General features: G+C 38.6%; 1 protein-coding gene across 2 annotated transcripts in view; it reads right to left on the reverse strand.

Annotated features, from left to right (window-relative positions):
- Positions 1-23508, reverse strand: part of PIR121 (transcription activator) — a 172341-nt gene that overhangs the window by 126040 nt on the left and 22793 nt on the right. For both annotated transcript variants that reach the window (XM_088894769.1, XM_088894770.1), the window contains exons 7-14: positions 18162-18232; positions 11086-11178; positions 9958-10027; positions 4441-4505; positions 3986-4181; positions 3720-3871; positions 633-726; positions 209-424 (exon numbers count right to left, since the gene is read on the reverse strand). In XM_088894769.1, coding sequence (XP_088750895.1) covers positions 209-424; positions 633-726; positions 3720-3871; positions 3986-4181; positions 4441-4505; positions 9958-10027; positions 11086-11178; positions 18162-18232 — 957 coding nt within the window. The remainder of the gene's footprint in view (positions 1-208; positions 425-632; positions 727-3719; positions 3872-3985; positions 4182-4440; positions 4506-9957; positions 10028-11085; positions 11179-18161; positions 18233-23508) is intronic.

Raw genomic sequence — 23508 nt, forward strand, 5'->3', positions numbered from 1 at the left:
ATGTAGTAACCATCCCATAAACAACAGCTTCACTTTTCAGTTTTCACATAACTTGAGTCTTAAAAGAAACTGACACTGAAGGAAAATAGAGGAGCATGCAACCATAATAAAGCACACAAAAATTATATCAGAAAACAATTACTACAAATCAAATGGCACTTCAAGTTTCATACATAACAATAAGAAATAAATAATAAATGGAAAACACCTTCTCATAGTCAGAATATGGTGTAGAAGGCTCTTGAGATTCTACAGGAATCTCATCTTTGCAAGGGCGAGAGAATTTCCAAGCACATTGCTCCCAAACACGTCCAGTCCATCTGCTTAGGAGCTGAAAACCTTCAACTACCATATCATACATATTCCCCTTAACTTCCTTGCACCACTCAAAATCAGCACCATCAGTTGATTTCAACAATACAATCTGCACATTACAGGATATACACCAACAGCACCTGGTAATTAGATTATAGAAGAGGGTGTAAAGCTTGCCAACTGAAAATCTACAAATTCAGGAATGCTGAATTTTAAGCAACCTAATGACCTAAAACATACTCCAGTTAAAGTATTTCAATAATAATAATCTAATATGGGCTGTGACATCTGACCAATCATGATATGCAAGTGAATACCTGATTCATGGCTGAAGCAAACCGAATAGCAAAGTCATCATGCTCGGCACGAATAACACCTATGTGATTAACAATCAAGTAATGTCTCTGATAAGTGAGGATGTCAAGGTTCACATTTAGAAAGTTTAAGGAATAATAAAGGAAATGTTCAATGGGTAATAGCACTTAAGAAAACCATAATTTTTCAACCAAAAAGCATACAATAAATTGGAAGTTGCTCAACAATTTTATCATTACCTAGAAGAATGACGTATAGAACAAATTAGCAGCTTGAGAGAAATGCATTGGACATTTTAACCAAGAAAAAAATATTAGATGAAACAAAAACACAATCCAATTCAACAAAAGAAAAGCATAATATCCCAGCCATGAAAAGAAAATAACAAATATAATGTACTTTTGTTCTTATTATTTTAAAAATTTAGGACGGCAAATGGAATACATTTCTCCAGGCTCAATCCATCCATAAATGGACCAAATGTGGATCCACCACAATCTGATCCAATTTGATACGAATCTCGCACACACACACACATACTACATAAGAGAAATATCTACATATTAATAAACTGATTTCAATTTTGTATTTTTAACTAGAGTCATAGGCTCAAGTCTCCCAGAAGTTATTTTTAAATCACTTTATTCATGAAATATAATATCGAATTCATTTCTAGTTGATTTTATTAATACTATACAATACTGACCTTTGATAGAGTTCTGTTTTTGCAGTGTTTATTTATTACTCTTTGGGTGGCAGGGTAGTTTTTGTCTTTTTACTGTGTTTAATAAGGGCACTCCAATCATTCTTTTATGATAAACAGGGACATTAGTGTAATTGCACCATTATTTAATGGATATATATATATGGATACCAGCCACCAGATTGGAGAGACTGATCACTCTAAGTCTCCACCAAACTGGGGCTTGTGAGATTCTGCTTTTCTCAGTTTCAGTTCTTCCTCTTCTCTTTTTCTGTGTTCAGTTCGGCATAAGGTACATAAAATAGGAAACAAAAAATTTAGCAAGAGAAAAGATCATATAACATTACAAATATAAGGGGAATAAAACCCATAAAAAGAAAATTGGCAAAACAAAAGAGAGCCCCATACAGTGTTGTCCACAAAACAGCTCTTGAAAAACCACCCTGAGCAAATGTCAACAAAATTTCAGAAAAGACTTGGAAAAAAAATTGGAAAAGATTACAAGAATCCAGTCCAATGAGAAAGCACAATGGAGAGATTTAAGTGAGATTTTCCTTCAAATATTGTTCAGTTATACTCCTTCCAAATCCCCTAACAAACAGAAAATGGAATTACCCTCCATGTTCTATAATGATAACTAGCTCCCAATCTGGGTTATCAACCAGAGAGATCTATAGTTTAACTTTGGATGAACTAGTTTTTTTTTTTTTTTTTTGAGAATAAAGGCTCCAGCTTCCTTTTGCCTCTTGCAAGTGATAAATAAATGAGGCATTTTTTGTTTTCTTATAGTAAATAAAATAAAAACTTTCATTAATGGAAAAGTAAGTTTATTGTCTTCTTTGGGTCTAGTATAAAGGGTATCTCAAGAGAAGACCGTGAAGACATTTTGTTAGTATATACTCTTCAGAACTTGGGATTGATTCAGAACTTGGGATTCAGAAGGGGGAAACTATATACTTTTCAGATGGTCTCTTTACCTGCTCTTCTTTTTTCAGTGTTCTTGGTTTGCCTAGCATCCCAGTTGGGAACTTCCCTGTGAAAGAAGTGTGGAGTAAGCCTATCCCCCCAAAAATTCAAGTTTTCTGTTGGGAGATTGTCCTTGGCAAGGTAAATACTTGTGATATGCTGCAGAGAAGAAGGCCTCTTGCTTGCCTTTCTCCTCACATTTGCTCCCTTTGTAAGGAAAGTGGTGAGACCCTCTAACATTTGTTAATATCTTGTTCTTGTGTGCTTCACATATGGGAGTTCTTTTGTGTTCTCTTTGGTTGCAGGTGGATTCCCCCTCAAAATGTGGCAAGCCTTTTCAACCGTGATTTCTTGACCAACCAAAGAAAAGAGGAATGGTAATGTGGAGAGCTACGAAGGCAGCAACTTGCTGGGTGGTATGGGAAGAAAGGAATAACAGAATATTTTTGGAGAAAAGTAGGACAGTGGAGGAAGTAATAAACACTATAAAGGTTAAAGTAGCTCATTGGGTAAAATCCTTGCATAGTTTTCAAGAGCTCTCAGTCACAGACATTCTAAGAACGTGGACGGAAGTAGCAGTCTTCAAGAATGAAAAAGAAAGTACGGATGGAGTGGAAACCCCCAAAAGGCAACAGGATTAAACTGAATCTTGTTGGGAGCCCCTTTGGAAATCCAGGACTGTCAGGTATAGGAAGAATCAGAAATTCTGAGAAGAGGGTATTGGCTTTGTTTTCAGGTCCGATTGGCACTGGTAACTCACTAAAAGCCGAGGTGTTAGCTCTGTAACAAGGGCTGGAGCTAGCTAAGCAGCTAGGACTTGGGCATATTGAGGTGGAGGGGGACTCAAGAGTGGTCATTTCATGGGCTACAAACAATAGACTTACTCCGTGGACTTTCAAACACGTGATTAGGGAAGTGGAAAAGATTGCAAAGGAGGTAGAAGCCAATTTCAAATGGGTCAGAAGGAGTGCTAATGGGCTAGCTGATGCTCTTGCAAAACAAGGGGCACTGAGACAACAATTATTTTGGGCTGAGCTGTAAAGAGGAACAGAAATATGTACTCAATGGGAACCGCATTCCCATCTACATGTTGTAAATCTTTGTCTTAAATCTATTATAAATAAAATTTTCTTTTACTGATCAAAACAAAATAGCAACTTACAGTTATGTTTGAGAGCTAAGACAATACAATTTGGGGCAAATTTTGCAGAGAAGTGAAATTTGTCCCACAATGATTGAAGAATGATTAAAGAAAATAGAACCTATCAAAAAAAATGATTAAAGAAAATAGACACCAACATCAACTAAGGGAGAGTTCTATTTCAAAACCCATACAATTGAATAAGAAAGTACATCACAATACTATCAAATAAAGAACCAGATATACATATATTCAATCTAGCAATAATAGAAAGGATATTCTTGTGTATCACGAGGAAGGAGCTCATGTGGTGCTGGAAGAGTGAGAAGACGAGTTTGACTTGAGAACTTTTGGAAGTACATAGACAACTCTTTTAACATTGCAGCTGGAGAGAGATGAAGATCTGGAAATGCAGGAATAACAGGATCATTCTGCAAAAAGGATATAAAATCATCTTGAAAATGAGTAAAGCAAGAACACATAAAATGTAAAACTTATTTTGAGATAAGAGAGTAGTGTGTTAGAATAACACACAAAAGTTAGACCTTGAACAGGTTGATCAGTCTGTTGATTTTCACCCTCTTAAACAGTGATTCACCATCTTTCTCTGATGATGTTGCTAAAACAACAAGAATGGGCAAAACACGAAGAAGGGTGTGGCGATCTGGAAAGAGTAGTGCAAAATCCAACTCCAAAGACTCCACACAAAATATTATGAGGACTTGAAGAATGTCCTCTACACTATCTTAGAGTGAAGGACCTCAAAATTATAATAACATGTAAGAACATCATCTGAATAAGCACAGAATGTCATGTAATAGTTAAGGCAGTATTTGGTAAAGTTCCTTGCAGCATTACCAAACACCACTTAAATTGCATCTCAATAATTAAAAGTGGAAATAAATGTCAAACCAAGCATTAAACAGAACCTTCCTGTTTAAGATGGAATTGCTAAATATGTGCCTCAGAGGAAAAATATAATTGCACAGGTACAGGATACTTGTTCACACGAAACATCTCAACATGCAAGTTCAATAAAATGGCCCATCTTGTGCTTAAGAAAATCTGCAAAGAAATAACAGTGCAATTGAGTTAATAAAAGGAAACTTATGTGGAGTGAGATCCCAGTTATCTTTTTTTTCTTTTTTTTTGATGAGTAAATAATAAAAATTTCATTAAAAGGAAAAAAAAAACAAAGTACAAACAGAGTAGGTGTTAAGGCCACCAATTCAGAATAGATCATCCAAGTTTCATATTTGTAACCCCAAGACTTTCACCAAAAACTGTCCCCTAGGTCCTCTTTATTTACTTAATTAAATTCTAGCACTACAACACCCAAACTGATACAGATTTCTTTCCTTGTTCCAAGCTTTATCGTCATAACCACCAACCACCCTATAGGCCCTCCGCGCTCACATCCACCCACTTCCCTTTACTAAAACCCCTGATTTCAATCTTCATATTAAGGTCATAATTTCCACTTTCGTTTCTTTTTTTTTTTTGATGAATTCAAAAAAATAAAAAATAAAAAAAGTCTGGCTTATGCATCTCAGCAGAAACCCCTCCCTAGAACTCTTCTCCCTCCTCCCAATCCCCTTAAATTCTAAAACATTAATTTCATTTTCACCTTCAAACACCCCACCCCTCCCTTATTAGCTTTCAGGTGACTCCATCCATTCTTCCTTCCCTCCCTTCTCCTTCCACACCTCTCCCTCTTCTCCCACTGCTTTCTTTTTAATATATTCTTCCCTCCTATTCCTTTTGAATTGTTCAATTCACTCTCTGACAACTTTCTCCTCACCCGAAAAGAATATTCCAAGTGATTTTCCTACCTCCATTAATTGTTCAATCTCCACCCTCTCTTCAGCAATTTTTTCTTCGCCAGAACATTCCCCTCCTTCAAGATCTTCTGTCACCTCACCACCCTCCCTTACTTCTTCTGCCCCCTTCCCCCTAACATCCACTTCTCCCCTTTCAGCCCACTCCACTTCCCAAAAATGAAAATTTTCTCTTTTGGTTGTACACTCTATGCCATTTCTCGAGTCTGTTACACTCCCCTTCTCTGAATATCCTCTTCAACATTGGAAACTATCAGCCCAGATGAAGAGGAAAGAGGAAGCGAACTTACCTCAGCATTTAGTTTTTCAATTATCTCAAGGGTCTCCGATACAGGAGATCTTTCTGCACCCTCCACCTCAGCCCCCAAACTTCGATGAGTCACATCGACTGAGATATCATCGCCACCAGAAGAAATGCTCTGACCTTCAACTTGATTTTCCAATGATTGGACTTTCGACCAGTGATCCTCCCTGCTGAGATATCTAATTGTTTGTTATTACTCATTTCCCCACCTTGTTGGATGTGATTGATAATAGGGTAGGGCTTTACTGTTTTTTTCCATTTCTTTTGATATGGTCTATACTTGCTGTTTATTTTTTAATAACAGATCTACAAGAATTCTATCCACATTAGAAAGGTTTTCAAAGAAATTGGTAGTTTGGGAACTACATCTCTTTGGGTGGCAAGTTAACTCTTATCAAATCTACCTTGGCAACCCTCCTAGTGTACTATTTGTCAGTAATTAAGATTTCGCAATGGATAGCCAAGAAAATTGAAAAAAAAAATCAAGAGAGTTTTCTTGTGAGAACCAGGGGAAGGAAAAAAAGATTACTTGGTTAGGTGGGAAGTAGTGTGTAGGAGAATAAATCAAGGAGGGTTGGGAATAGGGTATATTGGGAAGAAGAATATAGCACTATTAGGGAAGTGGTTGTGGAAACTGCCTATTGATAAAGAGAAGTTATGGCATAAGATGGTGGCGAATATTCATAGGTTGATGAACAATGGATGGGATGCTGGCTTACAATATTCTTCCATTTTTTGCTCAATGGCATCAAGTATGACATTTATTCTGGCAATAGAATCATTTTTGGGAACATCTTTGGGGAGGGAATTCTACTCTTAAACACTAATTCCCCTCTTTGTTCTCACTCATCTCTCTTAAGAAATAACATATTTCAAAACTTATTTCCTCCTCCTCAATCATCACCAATGGATTTATTTGATTGGGATTTTGGCTATAGAAGAGGACTTAGACTTGAATATACCTCTTCTTAGAAATCAATTACAAGGTATATCCAACTTTCCTCATTTCCACCCGTTTTGATGTGGGAAATGGTAACAAAGTCTGGTTTTGGGAAGACCTTTGGCTTGGGGGCCCCCCTCTCAAATTGTAGTTTCCTATGCTATATGCCCTCTCTAACCTTAAAGGTGAAACAATCTCAAAAATGGGGACATCTCCCCAAGAGATAAATTGGGACCTTGACTTCGGAAAGGGCCTAAGGGAAAATGAATGTGAATCCCTTATTTTGTTATTCATTTACTAGCCAATTTGGAATCAATGTTTATTGATCTTAGTGTTGAGGATACTAGGGTTTGCACAGCTTCCCCAAATGGTTTGTTCACTTGTGCCTCCTTTTTCAATAATCTAACTTTGTTAAATACTTCAAGGGTAAACTTTCCAGTGAAAGAAATTTTGAGTAAGCCTATTCCCTAAGGGAATTTCCCTCCAGGTACTCTGAGGCCACATCTAATCCAAAATGGAGAAAGAGGCTATGCAAGAGGAAATGAGAGCCTTGGTGAAGGCTAAGTCTGGGAATTAGTGGATTTACTAGAAGGCAAGAGCACTGTGGGGTGCAAGTGGGTGTTTAATGTGGAATATAAGGCGGATGGTTTAATTGAAAGATATAAGGCTAGGTTGATGGCAAAAGGGTTTGCACAGGAGGGGATTGATTACAAGGAGACTTTTGCACCGGTTGACAAGCTCAACACCATTTGGGTTTTGTTGTCCTTAGCTACAAATTTCTCTTAGGAGCTACATCAATTAGATGTAAAAAAATGCATTCTTGAGAACTGACATGAGGAAGTGTTTATGAACCCCCCCACCTAGCTATGGCTTTTAGGGGAATGTGTGTAGACTAAGGAAAGTTTTGTATGGGCTGAAGCAATCTCCTTGGACTTGGTTTAAGAGGCTTTGTGGGGCTATGAAGAATGAAGGACACACTTAGAGTGGGGCTAATCATACTTTGTTCATAATGAGATAGGGTGATATGCTTAAAACTCTTAATAGTCTATGTGGATGATATGGTCATCGCAAGTAATGATCTAGAAGAGATAAACAGATTGAAAGAGTTCTTGGCATCTAAATTTGAGATTAAAGATCTAGGCCATCTAAAATATATGTCAAAGGAAGTATGTTCTTGATCCGCTAGAGGAGATGGATATGATGGAGAGTAGACCAGCAGATGCACCTATGGAGCAAAATCATGATCTATAGGAGTCTGTTGGTGAGGATTATTATGACAAGGAAAGGTATCAAAAGCTGGTAGGTAGGAAAATTGATAATACCTGCTCCTTACCCGACCTGATATAGCTTATAAAATGCATGTGGTAAGTCAGTTTTACATGATCCTAAGATCCACATGAAAGCAGTTGAGACTTGAGAGGATCCTCAAATATTTGAAGACTTGTCCAGGGAAGAGAATTCTGTTCAATAGGCACAATAAACTTGATATAGAAGTGTACACTAATGCTGATTGGGCAGGATCAATTGAGGATAGAAAGTTTACTTCCAAATATTTAAAAAGCAAAATGTGGTTGTTAGATCAAGTGCAGAAGTTGAATATAGGGACATGGGATGGCTCCTGGCATTGCAAAACTATTGTCACTCAGGACTCTGAGTGAGCTAGGAATGAAGGTTGATTGTCCTCTCAAGCTGCACTATGACAATAAGGCTGCAATTGATATTGCTAATAACCCGGTACAGCATGATAAAACTAAGCACATTGATGTTGATTGACATTTTATGAGAGAAAGAATCGTCTCAGGTGATCTTTGCATTTCCTACATGCCCTTAGAGATGCAGATACCTGATGTCATGACAAAAGGCCTTCCTCAATGAAGCTTTATGATCTACTTGGCAAGCTGGGCATGATGGATATGCTCAGCTTGAGGGGGAGTGTTGTAACGAGTGACTGTGTGGGCCTTTTCTTCTTTATATCTTAGATTTGTTTCTGTGGTGGGCCTGGATTAGCTGTCTTATTTTTTTTATCTGAGTGTCCCATCACTAATCAGGGGGCACATTAGTTTTTTTATGTAATATTAAACACCTAATATAAATTATGTTCTAGGACCAGCTGAGAACATGCTTGCTGACCATTCACTCTCTTCTCTTCTCTTTGTTTTCTCTTTATCTTGCTCTAATCACCATTGCAGGTCTGATAACAAATTCAATCCAAATCCAAATTACAGAAGTCCAATCCAATCCATTTACAATAAAATAGATTTCAGACCAATCCAATCCAAAATAATGTATGTCCATATTAATATATTTCCTATACATAACATTTGGTTTTCTTCACTTGTAGGACCTACTTTAATAATAAAAAATAATGTAAATAAATTTTGGTTTTGATGCAAACCACCTAAGAAAATTAATAGTCTTCATTCAATGTGCCCGACAAAACTAAAACCAAATCTCAAATGGTTTGAGCCATAGCAATCATGCTTTTGTCATAAAAAAAGATGTTGAAAAGCTTTGAACACACTTGAAACCTGTACCATAATTCATCTAAAATCTCCATCAAGATCTAGAATTTTCTTCTTCAGGGGTCACTACAGTACATAAAGTCTACTGATGTCATTAGACAGTAGTTATGATATCAACAGTCAATTTGGTGCACAATCGGCAGCAGATGTTGTCAATGATGCCCTATTACCAACTCGGATGTTAGGTGACAAGAAAATCTCTAGAGAAGAGAAGTGGTAGAAGAAGAGGGTGGAGAGAGAGAGAGAGAGAGAGAGAGAAAGCAAGAAATAGTTGGTTTGAGAAAATACAAAAAACAAAACATGGGCAGTTTGCCTATTCATTAATATTTATAATGAACAGTACAATTACAGGATTATCCCTCAAAAAAAACCTAGGCAAAAAAAGACATAATAGTAATTCAACAATACCCTACAGAGAAAACCAAAAACAACTAATGGGGGAAATTTGAGATTAAAGATGGCAAAAAATCTTGGAAATAGGCAATGAACTCCCCACCATAGGTCCTCCTAAAACTTAAGCTATTCTGTATAAGAAGGGCCACACCTCATAAAGCAAGTAAGACTAAAAAAGCACATCTTGCAAGTCCAGCAAGACCTTGATTGCTCTTCGGAGTGTGTTCAGAGTAAGGTTCTTTATTTTCTTCTGGCTTTATTGCCCTTTCTTGGTGATAATGTTATTAGGTATTTGCTTTTGCCCTCAGTTCATCCTTGTGGATACATCCTGTATATCTTTTCTCCTCTTTTCTTTAATACAAATTATAGATATTGTTGTCAATCAAAAAAATAGTAGCAATTTCTTATTAAAATGAAAAAGAGAATTAACAAGAAGAGGAGTTTTTGACAGTACACTCCAATACAAAATGGTAAATGCATCTCTAAACAAGAGATTACATCAAGGTAAAATTTGACAAACCTGTAAATCATCTAATTCCTCCCTCATAGAATCAGTATCTTGCCACTGTACACTGACTTGAGTAAATGTCCTGAGAAATCAGCAAGTTGTCAAAACACATTAACTTTTGATGCAGATGGCAAAAAATACAAAAAAAAAAACAGAAAAAAAAATCAAATATCTAACTTGTAGCCCATTGATTGAGTTGAACGGTTCAGCAGTTCAACTGGCTGGTTTATAGGGTAGTTGAAAGGGTTAACTAGTCCAACCAGCCAGCTCACCATGTGATCGACATTCATTGGATCAGTGCAACTAGATGGGTCAAGATGGTGAAAGAGTTGAAGGTCCGGACCAGCCAATTCGCTGAACCATTGTCAAGGTTAGGAGGTTCAGCCAGCCAGTTCTTCATCAGTGGGTTGAAATCACACCTCTGCTCTCTCTCCCCTTATTCTTTATCTCCTTTCTCTTTGAACTAAATGCCCACCTGTCATCATCTCATTAATCCCCATTGTCCATTTAAATTAAAAGAAATGCATTCACTCTAATGAATTACTAATCCAAATGCTTAACTCCACTTAAGCTCCCATGTAAAAATTATGTGCCTGCAATGTGATTTGAACCCAGAGCACCTAAATGAAAGGCAATCATTTTTACCATTAGGCTGTTTATTGACAGGTTATTAATAATAGGTTGGTTTTAACTTTGAAGCCATCTTCTATTATAAAACTAAAATTGTTAAAATGTTAATGGGTTGGGCGGGTTGGGTAGGGTGACCTAGGTCAAGGCAGGTATGGGTTGAATCCAACCAATTTAGTTTCATTTAAATGGGTCATTAAGAGGTTGGAAGGTTAGATGGATGGGTTGATTTTCAACCCAAACCCAACCCGTCCAAAGAATATGTATTTTTGTGCACAAGAAAGAATTCAAGGCATCATATTCATCTAGAGTATATGCAGTAAGAAACTCTCAAGTCAACTATATTCTTAACAGCAACAATAGCTAAAGAATAAGAGTAAATGACAAACCATTTTCTTATAATGCAAATTACAAATCAAGGAAACTTATCAAAAAAAAATTACAAATTAAGAGAGATACATCAACTCAGGTGAAGCAACAAAAAAACACAATAAATCAAAATAATTGGTATACCTTTTATACCAAGAAAAGTCATTAGGTATACTCGCTTTTGCATTCTTAAGATGATCAAGTTGCACCAAAACATCAAGCAACCTCAACATGGACCTGGAATAGAAAAACCAATCTAAGCATACATCAGTTATAGCTATTGGGTACTCCCTGCTGCAAGCTCCTCATAGTTATGTAGTAATAGAACCAGAAAGAGCATATTGGCTTTTCAAGTATACTCCTTTTTGCATTATTTTCCCATCAGCAACAGAATTAATATGGTAATAGGAATGAAAGAAATATAGCGTCTACTCTCCAAGCAAATGTGCAAATGTAGAACATAGATCACCAAAAACTATATCGCCAACTAAACAGACAAAAATAACACTATCAGGTTACAAATTGATCCCTCCACCCGTCATCCCCCATTCAAGGTCACTTTCATTTGCACCTTCCCTAGCCACTCTTTCAGCCATGCTGTTGGCAGACCTAGGATCCACCTTAATGAGCAGTTCAAGTTGGAATCCAGAGCTTTAACTTCCATATCAGAAATCCTAGAGACAATCCTTAAAGCCAACGAGATGTGGAGGAGCTAAAGAGATCTGGAAAAGAAAGGTTTGATTTGCAAGCTCGATTTAGAGAAAGCTTATGATTTGGTGGACTGGGATTTCTTAGTGGAAGTGATGAGGAATTTTGGTTTTGGAGATAGGTGGTGTAAGTGGATTAAGGGATGATGCTTTAGTACTTGTCATTACTAACCTTTGGTTAATGGCACAGTAGTTGACCACTTTCCAGCCATCAGAGGTATTAGACAGGGGGACCCACTCTCTCCTTTCTTATTCACATTAGTAGCAGAAGTGCTATGCATTCTTTTCCTCAGAGCAGATTTGAGGGGTTCGGTGAGAAGTTGGAGAGTGGGAAAAGAAAGAGTGCCTATTACTCACCTGCAGTTTGCCAATGATACCGTCCTATTTTGTGAGGGAGGTGATCTAAATTGGGTAAGGAATATGAAGGAGGTGATCCAAGTCTTTGAGAAAATGACAAATCTGAAAGTTAACTTCAATAAGACTTGTGTGGCGGGCACCAACATGGATGACGAAGAGGTATTTAAATGTGCAACAATATTGCGTTGTGAGGTATGTCAGTGGCCTATGAATTATTTGGGTTTACCTCTGGGGGCAACCGTAGAAGCGTGAATTTTTGGAACCCAGTGGTGGATAGGTTCTAAAAAAGGCTTGCCTCCTGGAAAAGGAATTATCTCTCGATTGGTGGAAGAATTACCTCGATCAAATCAACTTTGGGCAATCTGCCAGTCTACTTTCTTTCAGTTTTTAGGATGCCTACGAGGATCTGTAGAAGGTTAGAGAAGCTAATGAGGGATTTTTTATGGGAACCAGGAGAGGAAAAAAGGGACCATAGGGTGAGATGGGAAATGGTGAGTAGAAGTATGGAGCTAGGGGGTCTAGGAATTGGGAACATTCAGAAGAGGAATACAGCCTTGTTGGGAAAATGGTTATGGAGATTTCCGGTGGATCAAGACAAATTGTGGACAAAAGTGATTTAGAGCATACACAGGCTGATGGCAGATGGCTGGGACACAGGAATTTTGGCCAAAGCAACGGCAACAGCACCTTGGAAAGCCATCCATGCCATTCTTCCTTGTTTTCTACCTTTTGTCAAGTATAACTTGTGTTTTGGAAACATGGTAAGGTTCTGGGAACATGTGTGGGTGGGGGGACCACTTAAAGACCAATTCCCTTCCCTGTTCTCCCTATCTAGGTACAAAAACTTAACTGCCTCATCTTTAGTTTCATCTGTTGGTCCAGGACCTCAGCTTAATTGGGATTTGGGTTTTAGATGAGGTCTCAGAGATTCTGAGATGGAGTTGGTGTGGTCCCTGGTTCAGGTACTTCGAAAGGTCTTCTTAGAACCGTCAAAAGGTCTTCTTAGTAATTCAATTACAAGTTCATACTATATCTCTTAGGCCCCTTCAAAAACCAAAATCCCAATTTAAACCAAAAGAAAACATACTCCAAAAGGAAGCAATGGGTTTCTTTTGAAATCTGGAAAGATAATAAAGCAAGGGGAATTGGGTTTAAGAGAGATATCACCCAACAAAATATCAACCCAAAACAGGACTTTATTTCCACGATCTACATCAAACCTTGTGAGATTTAGAAAAATAGGGAGTAACTCATGAATGGCTTTCTAGGGAGAAGCAGCTGAAACAAGAGGAGATACCTTCACATCCCAACCATTGCCCAAGGCTCCATGAATGCCTACTATGACAGTATGACTTTGTGCCACAAACCTTCCTTCTCTTGAGGCAGATGCCACAGCCATTTCCCAAGCAAAGCAGTATTTCTAAGGACCAAATTTCCCCCGGTTCCAAAGGAAATCCCTCATGTATTTCTCTAGCTTTCTTGCTACTTTTACTGGGATACAAAAGATGGACAAGAAATAAATTGGGAGATTAGACAATGTAGATTTGATCAAAGTGATTCTTCCTCCCACAGAGATATAATTTCTCGTCCAGACTGCAAGATTTTCTGCAAATTTCTCCAAAACATGCTTCCAAAAGGATTCAGATTTTGGGTTCCCACCTATGGGTAGACCTAGGTAAACCAAAGGCTAAGTTTTGACACCCCAAACTTTCTGCAAGTACTTCTAATTCCTCCTCTTGCAAGTTGATCCCAGCCTCAAAGGCCGTAAATTGTAATCATGGGCCTTTTTTAAGAGAAAAATAACTTATATTCATAAAAAGGGGGGAGGGATGTACAATGAGAGATGTACAAGCAGGCCAAAAAAGCACAGAAAGAAGAGCCTGTATCAAACTAAGAAGGCAAAGAGTTAGCACTATACAAAAAATCCCTTCCCAAGCCTTGCTTTGCTAAAACATCTGCTGATCTATTGATCTCCCGGGGAATCCATCTAAAGGTGCAGTTCAGCAGAGAAGACAGCTCATGAATTTCAGCAATGGTAACTCTTGAGTCTCCTTCTACTGCTAATGGACTCAAATGGAGCCTCTTATCAACCCTTAAGCCTTCTAGAAGGGAGAGGACTTCTGCTTCAGAGGCATCTGCAGCTTGAACGGGCCACTAAAGGCCCACAAGATGTCTCCGGTAGAATTCTTAACAGTACCCCCTATTCCAGCTGCTGATGGAGGAAGCCGCGACCTTCTAAAACTGCCATCAAACTGCAACAGGTAATCACCCTCCCTACTTGGGGGAGGAAGAGTTGGTACAGTTGGAGACTGGAGAGGAAGGGGAAGTATACAAGATCTGCAGCCAGTTTCTTTGTAACTCCCCTCTGCTCACCTCATCAAAGAGCTTGTGGACCAGCATCCAAGAAAAGAGTTGGGATAAGATCTTCTCATGAATACTGTCCAAGAAGGAGAAGCTATCCTCAAATATTCTTCTGTTCCTTTCTTCCCAGATTCCCCACATCACAGCATGAATTACTGCTTTCCACTTTTCCCCATCTTTGGTTTGACCCACTGGGCAACAAAGTCCAACTCCCTCTTTTCCCCATCATGAGCCTTTAATAGCTTTAATAGTGAAAAACTAAAGATAAAGGAATATCTTGCCCACTGCTTGACCGAAGTCCACAAAGGACCACCCTCTCTCATTAGAAATATCATGGCCTATCAAATGCTCCATATGAGCAGGGCCAACTGCCCAAGTGCCCCATCCACCACCACAAGCTGAGAATAGGAGACCTCGACACAACCAGAATCCAAATGCCCATAGGCTCACAGAGATGATATTCAAAATTTAAACCTCCACCTGATAAGTTTCCAACCACCTGCTGATCCAAATGGTGACTACCCACCGGAAAACCTCTAATGCTGAGGTTATCAACTTTTCAGTATGACATGCATTCTAGTTTTCTTACTAATTCCTTGTTCACCCTTCTTCTTCAAGCACTTTTTGTTGTTATGGAAACAACCCAATTCCAGCCTCTAATGATGTCATCGACTGAGTAATCTTGGAACAAACTTAAGGTTTTCACCCAATGAGCAATTTTCACTATTATTTTTCCAATCAAGGCCTCTTTGGTGTGTGACCTTTCTTTTAAGACTGTAGAATTCCTTTCCTCCCATGTCCCATAGTGACCACAATACTGCTGCCCTTGTGTATTTCCACATTATTTTACCTCTTTTTGTAGCTGATGAGAAAAAAGGATTCTAAGAACAAGCTTCTCATACCAGTTGAAGGAGTCCACTTGCAGACAAAGAGGGGCAGAAGAAGAATTCCCAGATGCTAGAAGCAAACTGACAGAAAATTAGTAAATGAAATGTGGTTTCACAGCATGCCTAGCATAACAAACACATATTAGGTGTGAAACTATTTAGCAATGTAAACCAAATAACTTCCGTAGCACAAAAATCAGGAATTAGGTATAGCACCTAAAGTTAAAATGAAGAACATACTGTCCATCAAAAAAAAAAAATAGTATCCATCAAAAGATTAAATTTCCTAGCAAGAAAAGAATTCTGTAACCACATTTTCAAACTTCATGCCAAAACCTATATTGTATAATAATTGGTTTCAGGGATAAAACAAGGAGAGAAAGCGAGTCGGGTTTCAGGGGCAGGTGCTCCGAACCAGGTGGGATTCAGAGGGTCTTTAGCAACTCGCCAGTTAATCCCGACAAGTCTTCTCTAATTCTGGCCAAGACAGACTTGAACCAGATGGAGGGTCTTTTAGTGAGTTTTGATTCATGTAACATTTTAAGTTGTCACGTGAGTCGCTTGTCAAAGAATGAGATGCGAGATAGCTACAGTGGTTTATCATCTTCTCCAATAAATCTGCAGCAGTTCAAAGGCCAAAAGAGTTCAAGTAATCTGATTTTACACAAGAACTCATCTATCACAGAGAGGATTGACAAAGAAGAAAAGAGGTGCATGGAGAAGGAAGAGGTACATGTGGTTTCTGTTGATAGTGGTTTTCAACAAGAAGAAGAGGGGGATAGCGGAGACTTTCAGAAAAGCTCTAATGGTAAGGAAGAAGATTTGGAAAATATAGAGGAAGAAGACTTGGAAGAGCAAAGAGTAGCGACGGAGGAGCATAGCGGAGAGGTGGTTAAGACTGTGTGGGAAAGAGATGAAGTTAGAATTGAGGAAGAGAAAGACATTGGTCAAGCAGATGAGAAGAGTGGGGTGGAAGGGACAAAGGAAACAATAGATAAGGAAGAATCTAGAAGGGGATAATGTTTCAGTAGAGGTGAAAGAAGTGGGGAAAAGGGGTTGGGAATGAGGGAGGGGGAAGTGAGGGCATAGGAAGAAAGAATAGGGGTGGGGTTAGTACCTACAAAAGAAAAAGATATAGAACTTTTCCTTTAGAAGAAAACGAGGGGAGGGAAAAAGTGGATTCAGGAGAGGGATCTGGGGAGGAAAGTGAGGATGATCTGATGATTGATGAGGTCCATAAGGTGGAGAAGAATTGCAACATTGAAAAAGTGGTAAATAAGGAAGTGGAAGTCAGCAGGATTTTGGGTCTGTTCTTAGGTGGGGAGGAGTTTGCAAAGGAAGCTTTCAGGTCTGTGGAGGAAAGAATGGAGAGAATGAAAATATAGATAATTCAGTGGCTGACTGTAATGCAAGTAATTTAATATCTCAAGAGATGAAAGAGCTGAAAGAAGGCTGTGAGAATAGATTCAAGGAAAAGGAAGAAGAATTGAAAGGGGATGATGGGTCAGATAGGGGTCAGAAATATGTTGGAGAATTGGAAGAAGCCGTTGGAAATTTAAACACAGCTAGAAGATGCAGAACTCAGAAAAATAGAAAGAGTCAACAGCAGATAACAGCATCAAAGGTTTTTGCAAGGATAAGAGGAGGCCCATTTGGCACTGGGCCTAGCAAGATAGTAAAGAAACAGAATAATGGAACCAGAAGATAACAAGAAGATTGCATTCAAAAATAAAACAAGAAGACTGATAGAATTGGAGTCCGTCAGGGGGCTTGGGATTTTTATTTGGGTTCTTTTGGGTGGCGGATGTGGGTGCTTGGGGCTTGAAAGGGAGTCGGTTTTGTTTGTTTTGATGATCGACATGGTTTAAAATGTCCCTAATTTCCCTAATATTTCCACGACATATTTCCATTTCCATGGGTAGTGACACAATTTTACTGGAGTCGACATTTCCTCAATGAACACTACCGGACCTACGTGGAGTACAAGAGATAGTATCCACGACATATTTCCATTTTCACTTCCATGGGTAGCAACATGAAATTTTACTAGAATTGACATATTCCCTAGTGAACATTACCAGTACTATGTAGAGTACAAGAGATAGTATTATAACATAAGTTGGTGACAATATTGTAGATATGTGAAGTAACAAGTTATTGTCCACCTAACTTACATGATTACAACTTTGAGCTAGCTCAATATTCATTTCAAACATGAAGTTAAATAATAGTTTTTGTTTATGTAATAGATTATTTGGTTGATCTATTACAACCATTTACATTTTCTATGAGTTTAAATTTTGCTTTAACTAATTCTATCATGAAGTTCTAAAGCTTAAGGTTTACAAGGCAACTTCAGAACATATTCTTTTGTCTACAACCTTAGTTTCTTAGTTTTGTTTAATAATTTGGAACAAGATAATAATTTTAAAAGGTGTGCTTATGCTTCTTTTGTCATTTCATAAAATATCATTCTATAGTTTGCATATTTTACAATGTTTCCACCATGTCTATAATTTTTATAATATTTCCATACGATATTTCTGACATTTCCAACATGTTTCTTATATTTGGATGACCGACATTGACATTTTAAACTTTGATGATCGGGATCTCATTGTTTGTTTTGTATCGCTTTTGTTTCCTTTTGTAAGGGGTTGGCCTGTTTGGGGTGTTTGGCTTGGCCAGGTTTTGTTTTTATTTTAGTTTGGATTTCATTGTGTGTTTCATTTCCCTTGGGTGATTGCATATCACCTTTCTTTGTACCTTCTTTTGTTTAATAAAATTTTTTACTTTATCTTCAAAAGGAATTGTATAATAATGGTAAATAAAAATAAAATGACAAATCTTTCAAAATCCTAACATTAACACTCAACACAATATGACAAGAGGGGGGATATTGACAAACCAAAGATGAGTTACTGTAGGGCCATTTATGCGTCGCTCAGGCCTGGAAAAGCGTTGCATATCAGCTGCCAGCTGCATTAGACAAAACAGAAGCTTGATTACATAACTATTGCAAGAAAAAAAGGTTCACATGCTACATTTCTACTAGATGGAGGGATGACGCGTCCAATCTATGCCATCCACCCAGTAAGAGACCCTTTGTAATGCTTCAGTCCACACCTACCATCTGCCCTACCTTTTATTAGTTTTCACAAGAAACATTGGCCATTGAAGTTCCAATCTTTTAATAAAATCTGCCCAAAAGAGAATTTTATTATGGGCCACATGGCAAGGGTTTGGGGGCTCAAATTTGCCCCATTAATAGGACAGATAGATCTGATTACTTGACAGAGGCAAAAAAAAAAAACAATTGGGCCAAGATCCGGTGCTAAAGCCAAGTATAGAGTTATGGCACTTGGAGCTCATTGGTTGCTTTGGTTAAAGATGCTGCTCAAGAAATTCAGAAGTCCTGTAGAAAGTCCAATGAACTTGTACTATGATAATAGGTAACTATCAGCATCTCTCGTAATACAGTGCAACATGATCAAATCCAGCACATTGAAGGTGACCAGCACTATATCCATGAGAAGGTTATCTCTAAAAGGAAATATATTTCCCATTTTGGAAGACATATATGATTGATTAGATATATTTCAATTTTCAATAAAGGCTGTTGGCAAACCACAATTGACATCTCTTCATAGCAACCTGGGCATGCTCCAACTTGAGGGGGAAGGGAATGGTATTAGTCCATGTTTGAGTTGTTTGGGTTTACTACTCTTACATCTTAAGCCTTAGCTAATGGTATTTGTGTATTATTTTTTCCTTTCTTTCTCATTAGTAATAAAAGATGAGAAATGAGGACTGTATTCGTCATTCCACTCTCCTTATTTTTCTCTAATTCTCTCCTCCCTTCTCTTTTCCTTCAAAAACCCTAACTGACTACTGTAAAACACACGAGTCCTTTTCGTATGAATTTTTTCTTCTAAAATTTGTTTGTTGTTCACAATGGACTGCTCATCAGTGGATTTTGATTGCTTTAATTGTTTGTGGTGGGTGAAGGGTTTTCTCTTTCTTCTCTCGAGTGACTTCTAGTCACCCTTTTCTTTTTGATAAACGATTTCTAGTCACCCTTCTTCTATATTCTTTATTCTTTTAATAAATTTTATTTTAACTTGTTCTTTGACCAACTTATAGGATAGTCTACCAAAAATAAGCATCTATATGTAACTTTTTCCATTCCTTCATGTCTGGGGGATGAGGCCGCATATTCTTTTGTCGTCTTTCTCAAGTAAGATTCACATTATGTATTAAAAAGGCCAAGTAACTGGTATAAGAAAAGAGAAGAAAGCTGAGAAGAGATAGCAGTCATACCTTGAAAGAAATAAAACTGCCAAACTGGATAGTAAAAGACTATCCCAGTTGACCAGAACCCCTTAAATATCAAAACATTAGAAGAAATGAAAATTAAAATCTGTTATAGTCGGCTATAGAAGGGTAGTCTAGTCTTTCTACTTTATGTTATGTGCTGGATGTAATTACTATTATGTTCTAAGTTAAGTGATGTGCCCCACACTTAAGTGGGGGCACAATACTCATCGTGCTTCTTATTTAGAAAACTATAAATAAATCAAGCCAACTAGAGAGAAGTGAGTTCTCTAGTTCGAACCAGTCTTTCTTCTACCTCTTCTTCTCTTCTCTCTTCTCTTCTCTTCTTCTCTTTCTCTCTTCTCTTCTTTAATTCTGAAACTGAAGCATACACAGATCTGAACTTTATCATGGTATCAGAGCCATTATAGATCAGTTCAGATCTGCCCAGATTTCTGCACCTCCCAATCTAGTATTTTGTAGGTTTCTCTTCAGTCACTTGGAGTTTGACAAAAGGGATAAAAAGGAGTGGTCGTTTTTTGCTTCTGGAGGTTTTAATGCCTCCAATTGGTTTTGTTGTGGTGGTTTCAGGTGGTTGGTAGAAAATCCTCTAATTGATGGATCGAAGAGGGCTGTTTACAGTGGTTTAGTGATCTGACAGGTTTGAGTCTAACTTGTGCAGTTCAGATAGGTGGGTTGCATGAGATTATAATGGGAAGCAATTCCCGATGTATTGCAGACCTAGTATCACGTGTGTGAAGTGTATGGGAAGCAATTTCTGATTTTTTGTGGTGTCAAAAGTGGAGAAGAGTGGTGATTACTATTGCTGAAACCTGTACAGTAAATGGTTCAGTAATAGTCAGCCGTAGGAGTGTAGTGTGGTGATCATTAATAAGGTAGGGTGAGAAGAAAAAAAAGGAAAATTTTTTATGGCAGCTATGGGAGACAGTAGTGAGCACTAGACTTGTTCATGGGCCAGGCTTCAGGCCTGACTTACACTGTGTCGGGCTCGGGCTGCGGGCCAGGCCCCTTCAAATTATGGCAAAAGCCAAGCCCAAGCCTGGCCCATGAACAGGTCTAGTGAGCACAAGTCTGCTATGATTCTCCCTAATTATTTGAATGTGCAGATGACCTCTATTAAACTGAATGGAGAGAATTACATGCCTTGGGCTAAATCTGTTGAAGTTTTTCTTAGAGCTAAGAAGAAGGTGAAGCATGTGAGAGAAGATAAACCCTCGGTTGATTCTCCAGAGTATAGTGATTGGGAACAAGAAGATGCACAGATTATGACCAAGTTATGGAATAGCATGGAACGGTGGAACCTAAGATTAGTTTGAATTTCATGTTCTTAGGCACAGCCAAGGAGATTTGGGATCATGCAAAAAAGCTTTACTCAAGATTGGACAATACTACTAGAGTATACTAGCTCTATCAAGAGTATTTTAATTTGCAACTGTAGAGAACACTGATGTGGGCCCCACTGCAGTGGTCCCCACTGTGTTCGTAGGACAGCAGTGTAGTTATTTGTTTCAGTTATAGCAGTGTCAGTTTGTTAATTCAGTTGTTATTTATTTCAGCTTTTATTTACTTTATTTATTATGTAAGTACTAAGGGCAAATGTGTCCTTTCCATTATGTACTAAACATAACCTATAAATATTAAGAGAGTGGCGGCGGCAGATCTGTTTAGAATCTTTCCCTCCTTTCAACAACTTGTGTTCTCTTGTTTCTCTTCTATTCTCTCTCCTTTCTCTCACTTTTCTTCTGTTTTGCAAACCTAAAACCTATTAGGATTCAAGACTGATTACAGTCTTGATCTTCTACTTGGTATCAGAGCCTATCTAGGGCTTCTCATGTGTGTCTAGTCCAGCCGACCACATGAGGACTAGCTAGGGCTGGAAGCTTTGAAGAAGTTTTCAGTGGCTGAATCTTGGAGATTACCAGAAGAGGTTCGCAGCAGTTGAAGACTTGCCGCGGCTTGTAGAGAGTTGGTAATCAGGAAGAGGCAGCGAAGGTTAGGGTTCAGGTAACCCTAGAAAACAGTAAACCGAAGTACATAAGTAAGTTTTTTTTACTGAGTTTCAGAGACTGCAATCAGTCGAGATAGGTTGGACCTATCTAGAAAGAGGGGCCGAACTGTGTTCAAGTTTGTTTCTAGGGTTTGGCTTGCCGAACTGTGTTTAAGTTTGTTTCTAGGGTTTGACTGTTGGGTCGAACCCCCCTCTTTAAAGGTGATTAGTTTTTAGGGTTTCATATTGCCTTACGACAAATCCCACTTGTGCGGACTGCTTGGAGAGTGCAGCTGAGCACTTACTTCAGACCTATAGTTGAAACCCTAATTTTGCTCTCGCAGCAGTGGGCCCCACAGTAGTGATTTCAGAAAATAGCATCTCAGATTGATAGGCTGCCTGGTACTGTGCATGCCGATTGATTTCAGATCAGATTTGAGTTGATTTCTTGCATATACTGTGATAGGCGATTGATTTCAGATCAGATTTGGGTTGGTTTCAGATCGGATCAGATCAGATTTGTGTTGGTTTCGGATCAGATTCCAGACTTGCTTGTTTGACTCTGTTTTCTGGTATAGTGGCTCTAACAGTTTGTAGCCATTGAATCTTGATCAAAGATGGAGTTTAAGGGTCAGGGAGAAAGTAGTTTTGGAAACCACGGTTATGGTAGTGTATCTAAAACCGGGTTTCAGATTACAACTATGAGATTTGATGGGTCAAATTATTTGGAGTGGGCTCAATCAGCCATGATGGCTATTGGAGGAAGGGGAAAACTGGGTTACCTCTTGGGAGATGTGAAAGAACCTTCCAAGGAGGACCCAACATACACCAAGTGGGTTCAAGAGAACTATTTGGTTATGGCATGGCTGTGTAATTCTATGCAGCCACATATCAGCCGAAATTACTTGTGGGCAAAGACAGCCAAAGAGATATGGGATGTTGTGAAAGAAACATATTCCCAACCCCTTAATGTTGCCAGAGCCTATGAACTGAAGTGTGAGGTGAACAGCCTTAAACAAGGAGAGAAGCCAGTTTCTGTCTACTTCTCTACCTTGAAATCCTTGTGGCATGAGATTGACCATCTAGAGACCCTTGAGTGGGAGAGTCCCAAAGATGCACAGACTCACAGAAAGCAAGTCGAGACGAATAGGGTATTTGAGTTTCTGGCTGGTTTGAATTCAGAATATGACATTGTGCGACAACAGATATTGACAAGAGATAGTGTGACCCTTTCTCAAGCATACTCCCTGGTGCATAGTGAAGAGACCAAGAGAAAAGTCATGATGCGGCCTCAGCCCTCTTTCCCAACCTTGACAGCTATTAAACCTAAGCCAGGGGGTGACTCAGAAAGGGACCGGAAGAAGGAAGATAAACGGGATCTGGTATGTGAACATTGCAAGAAACCCAAGCACACAAAAGATACTTGTTGGAAGCTACATCCTCACTTAGTCCCAGCAAAACTAAGAAATAAGAAGGGTAATGCTCATATGGCAGTGAACACTGATTCAACATCCTCATCAGGCACATCCCTAGAGACTTTAGCTACTGTTCGGGCTGTCCTCATACAGTTGGAAAAGGAAGTTTGGAGTTCAGCTCAGCCATCTGTCACCATCAGCTCCTGCCACATCTGCATTTGCACATTCAGGTACTCGAGCCTCAACTTACCATGGTTCAACTCCAGGTAATACTGATCACTGTTGGGTAATAGATTCAGGTGCATCTGACCATATGACTAGCTTGCCATCTTTGTTCACTTCTTATCACTTGTCCTCTGGCCGAGATAGAGTATCCATTGCTGATGGCTCTCTTGTTCCCATTTCGGGCAAGGGGGACATCAAGCTATCGGATACTATCTCTTTATCTTCTGTCTTGCATGTTCCTAAGCTTGATACTAACCTGCTTTCAGTTAGTAGTATTACCAAACACATGAACT

The sequence above is a fragment of the Nelumbo nucifera genome, chromosome 1 (assembly GCF_055504915.1).
Source record: "Nelumbo nucifera cultivar China Antique chromosome 1, China Antique-T2T, whole genome shotgun sequence".
Lineage (NCBI taxonomy): Eukaryota > Viridiplantae > Streptophyta > Magnoliopsida > Proteales > Nelumbonaceae > Nelumbo > Nelumbo nucifera.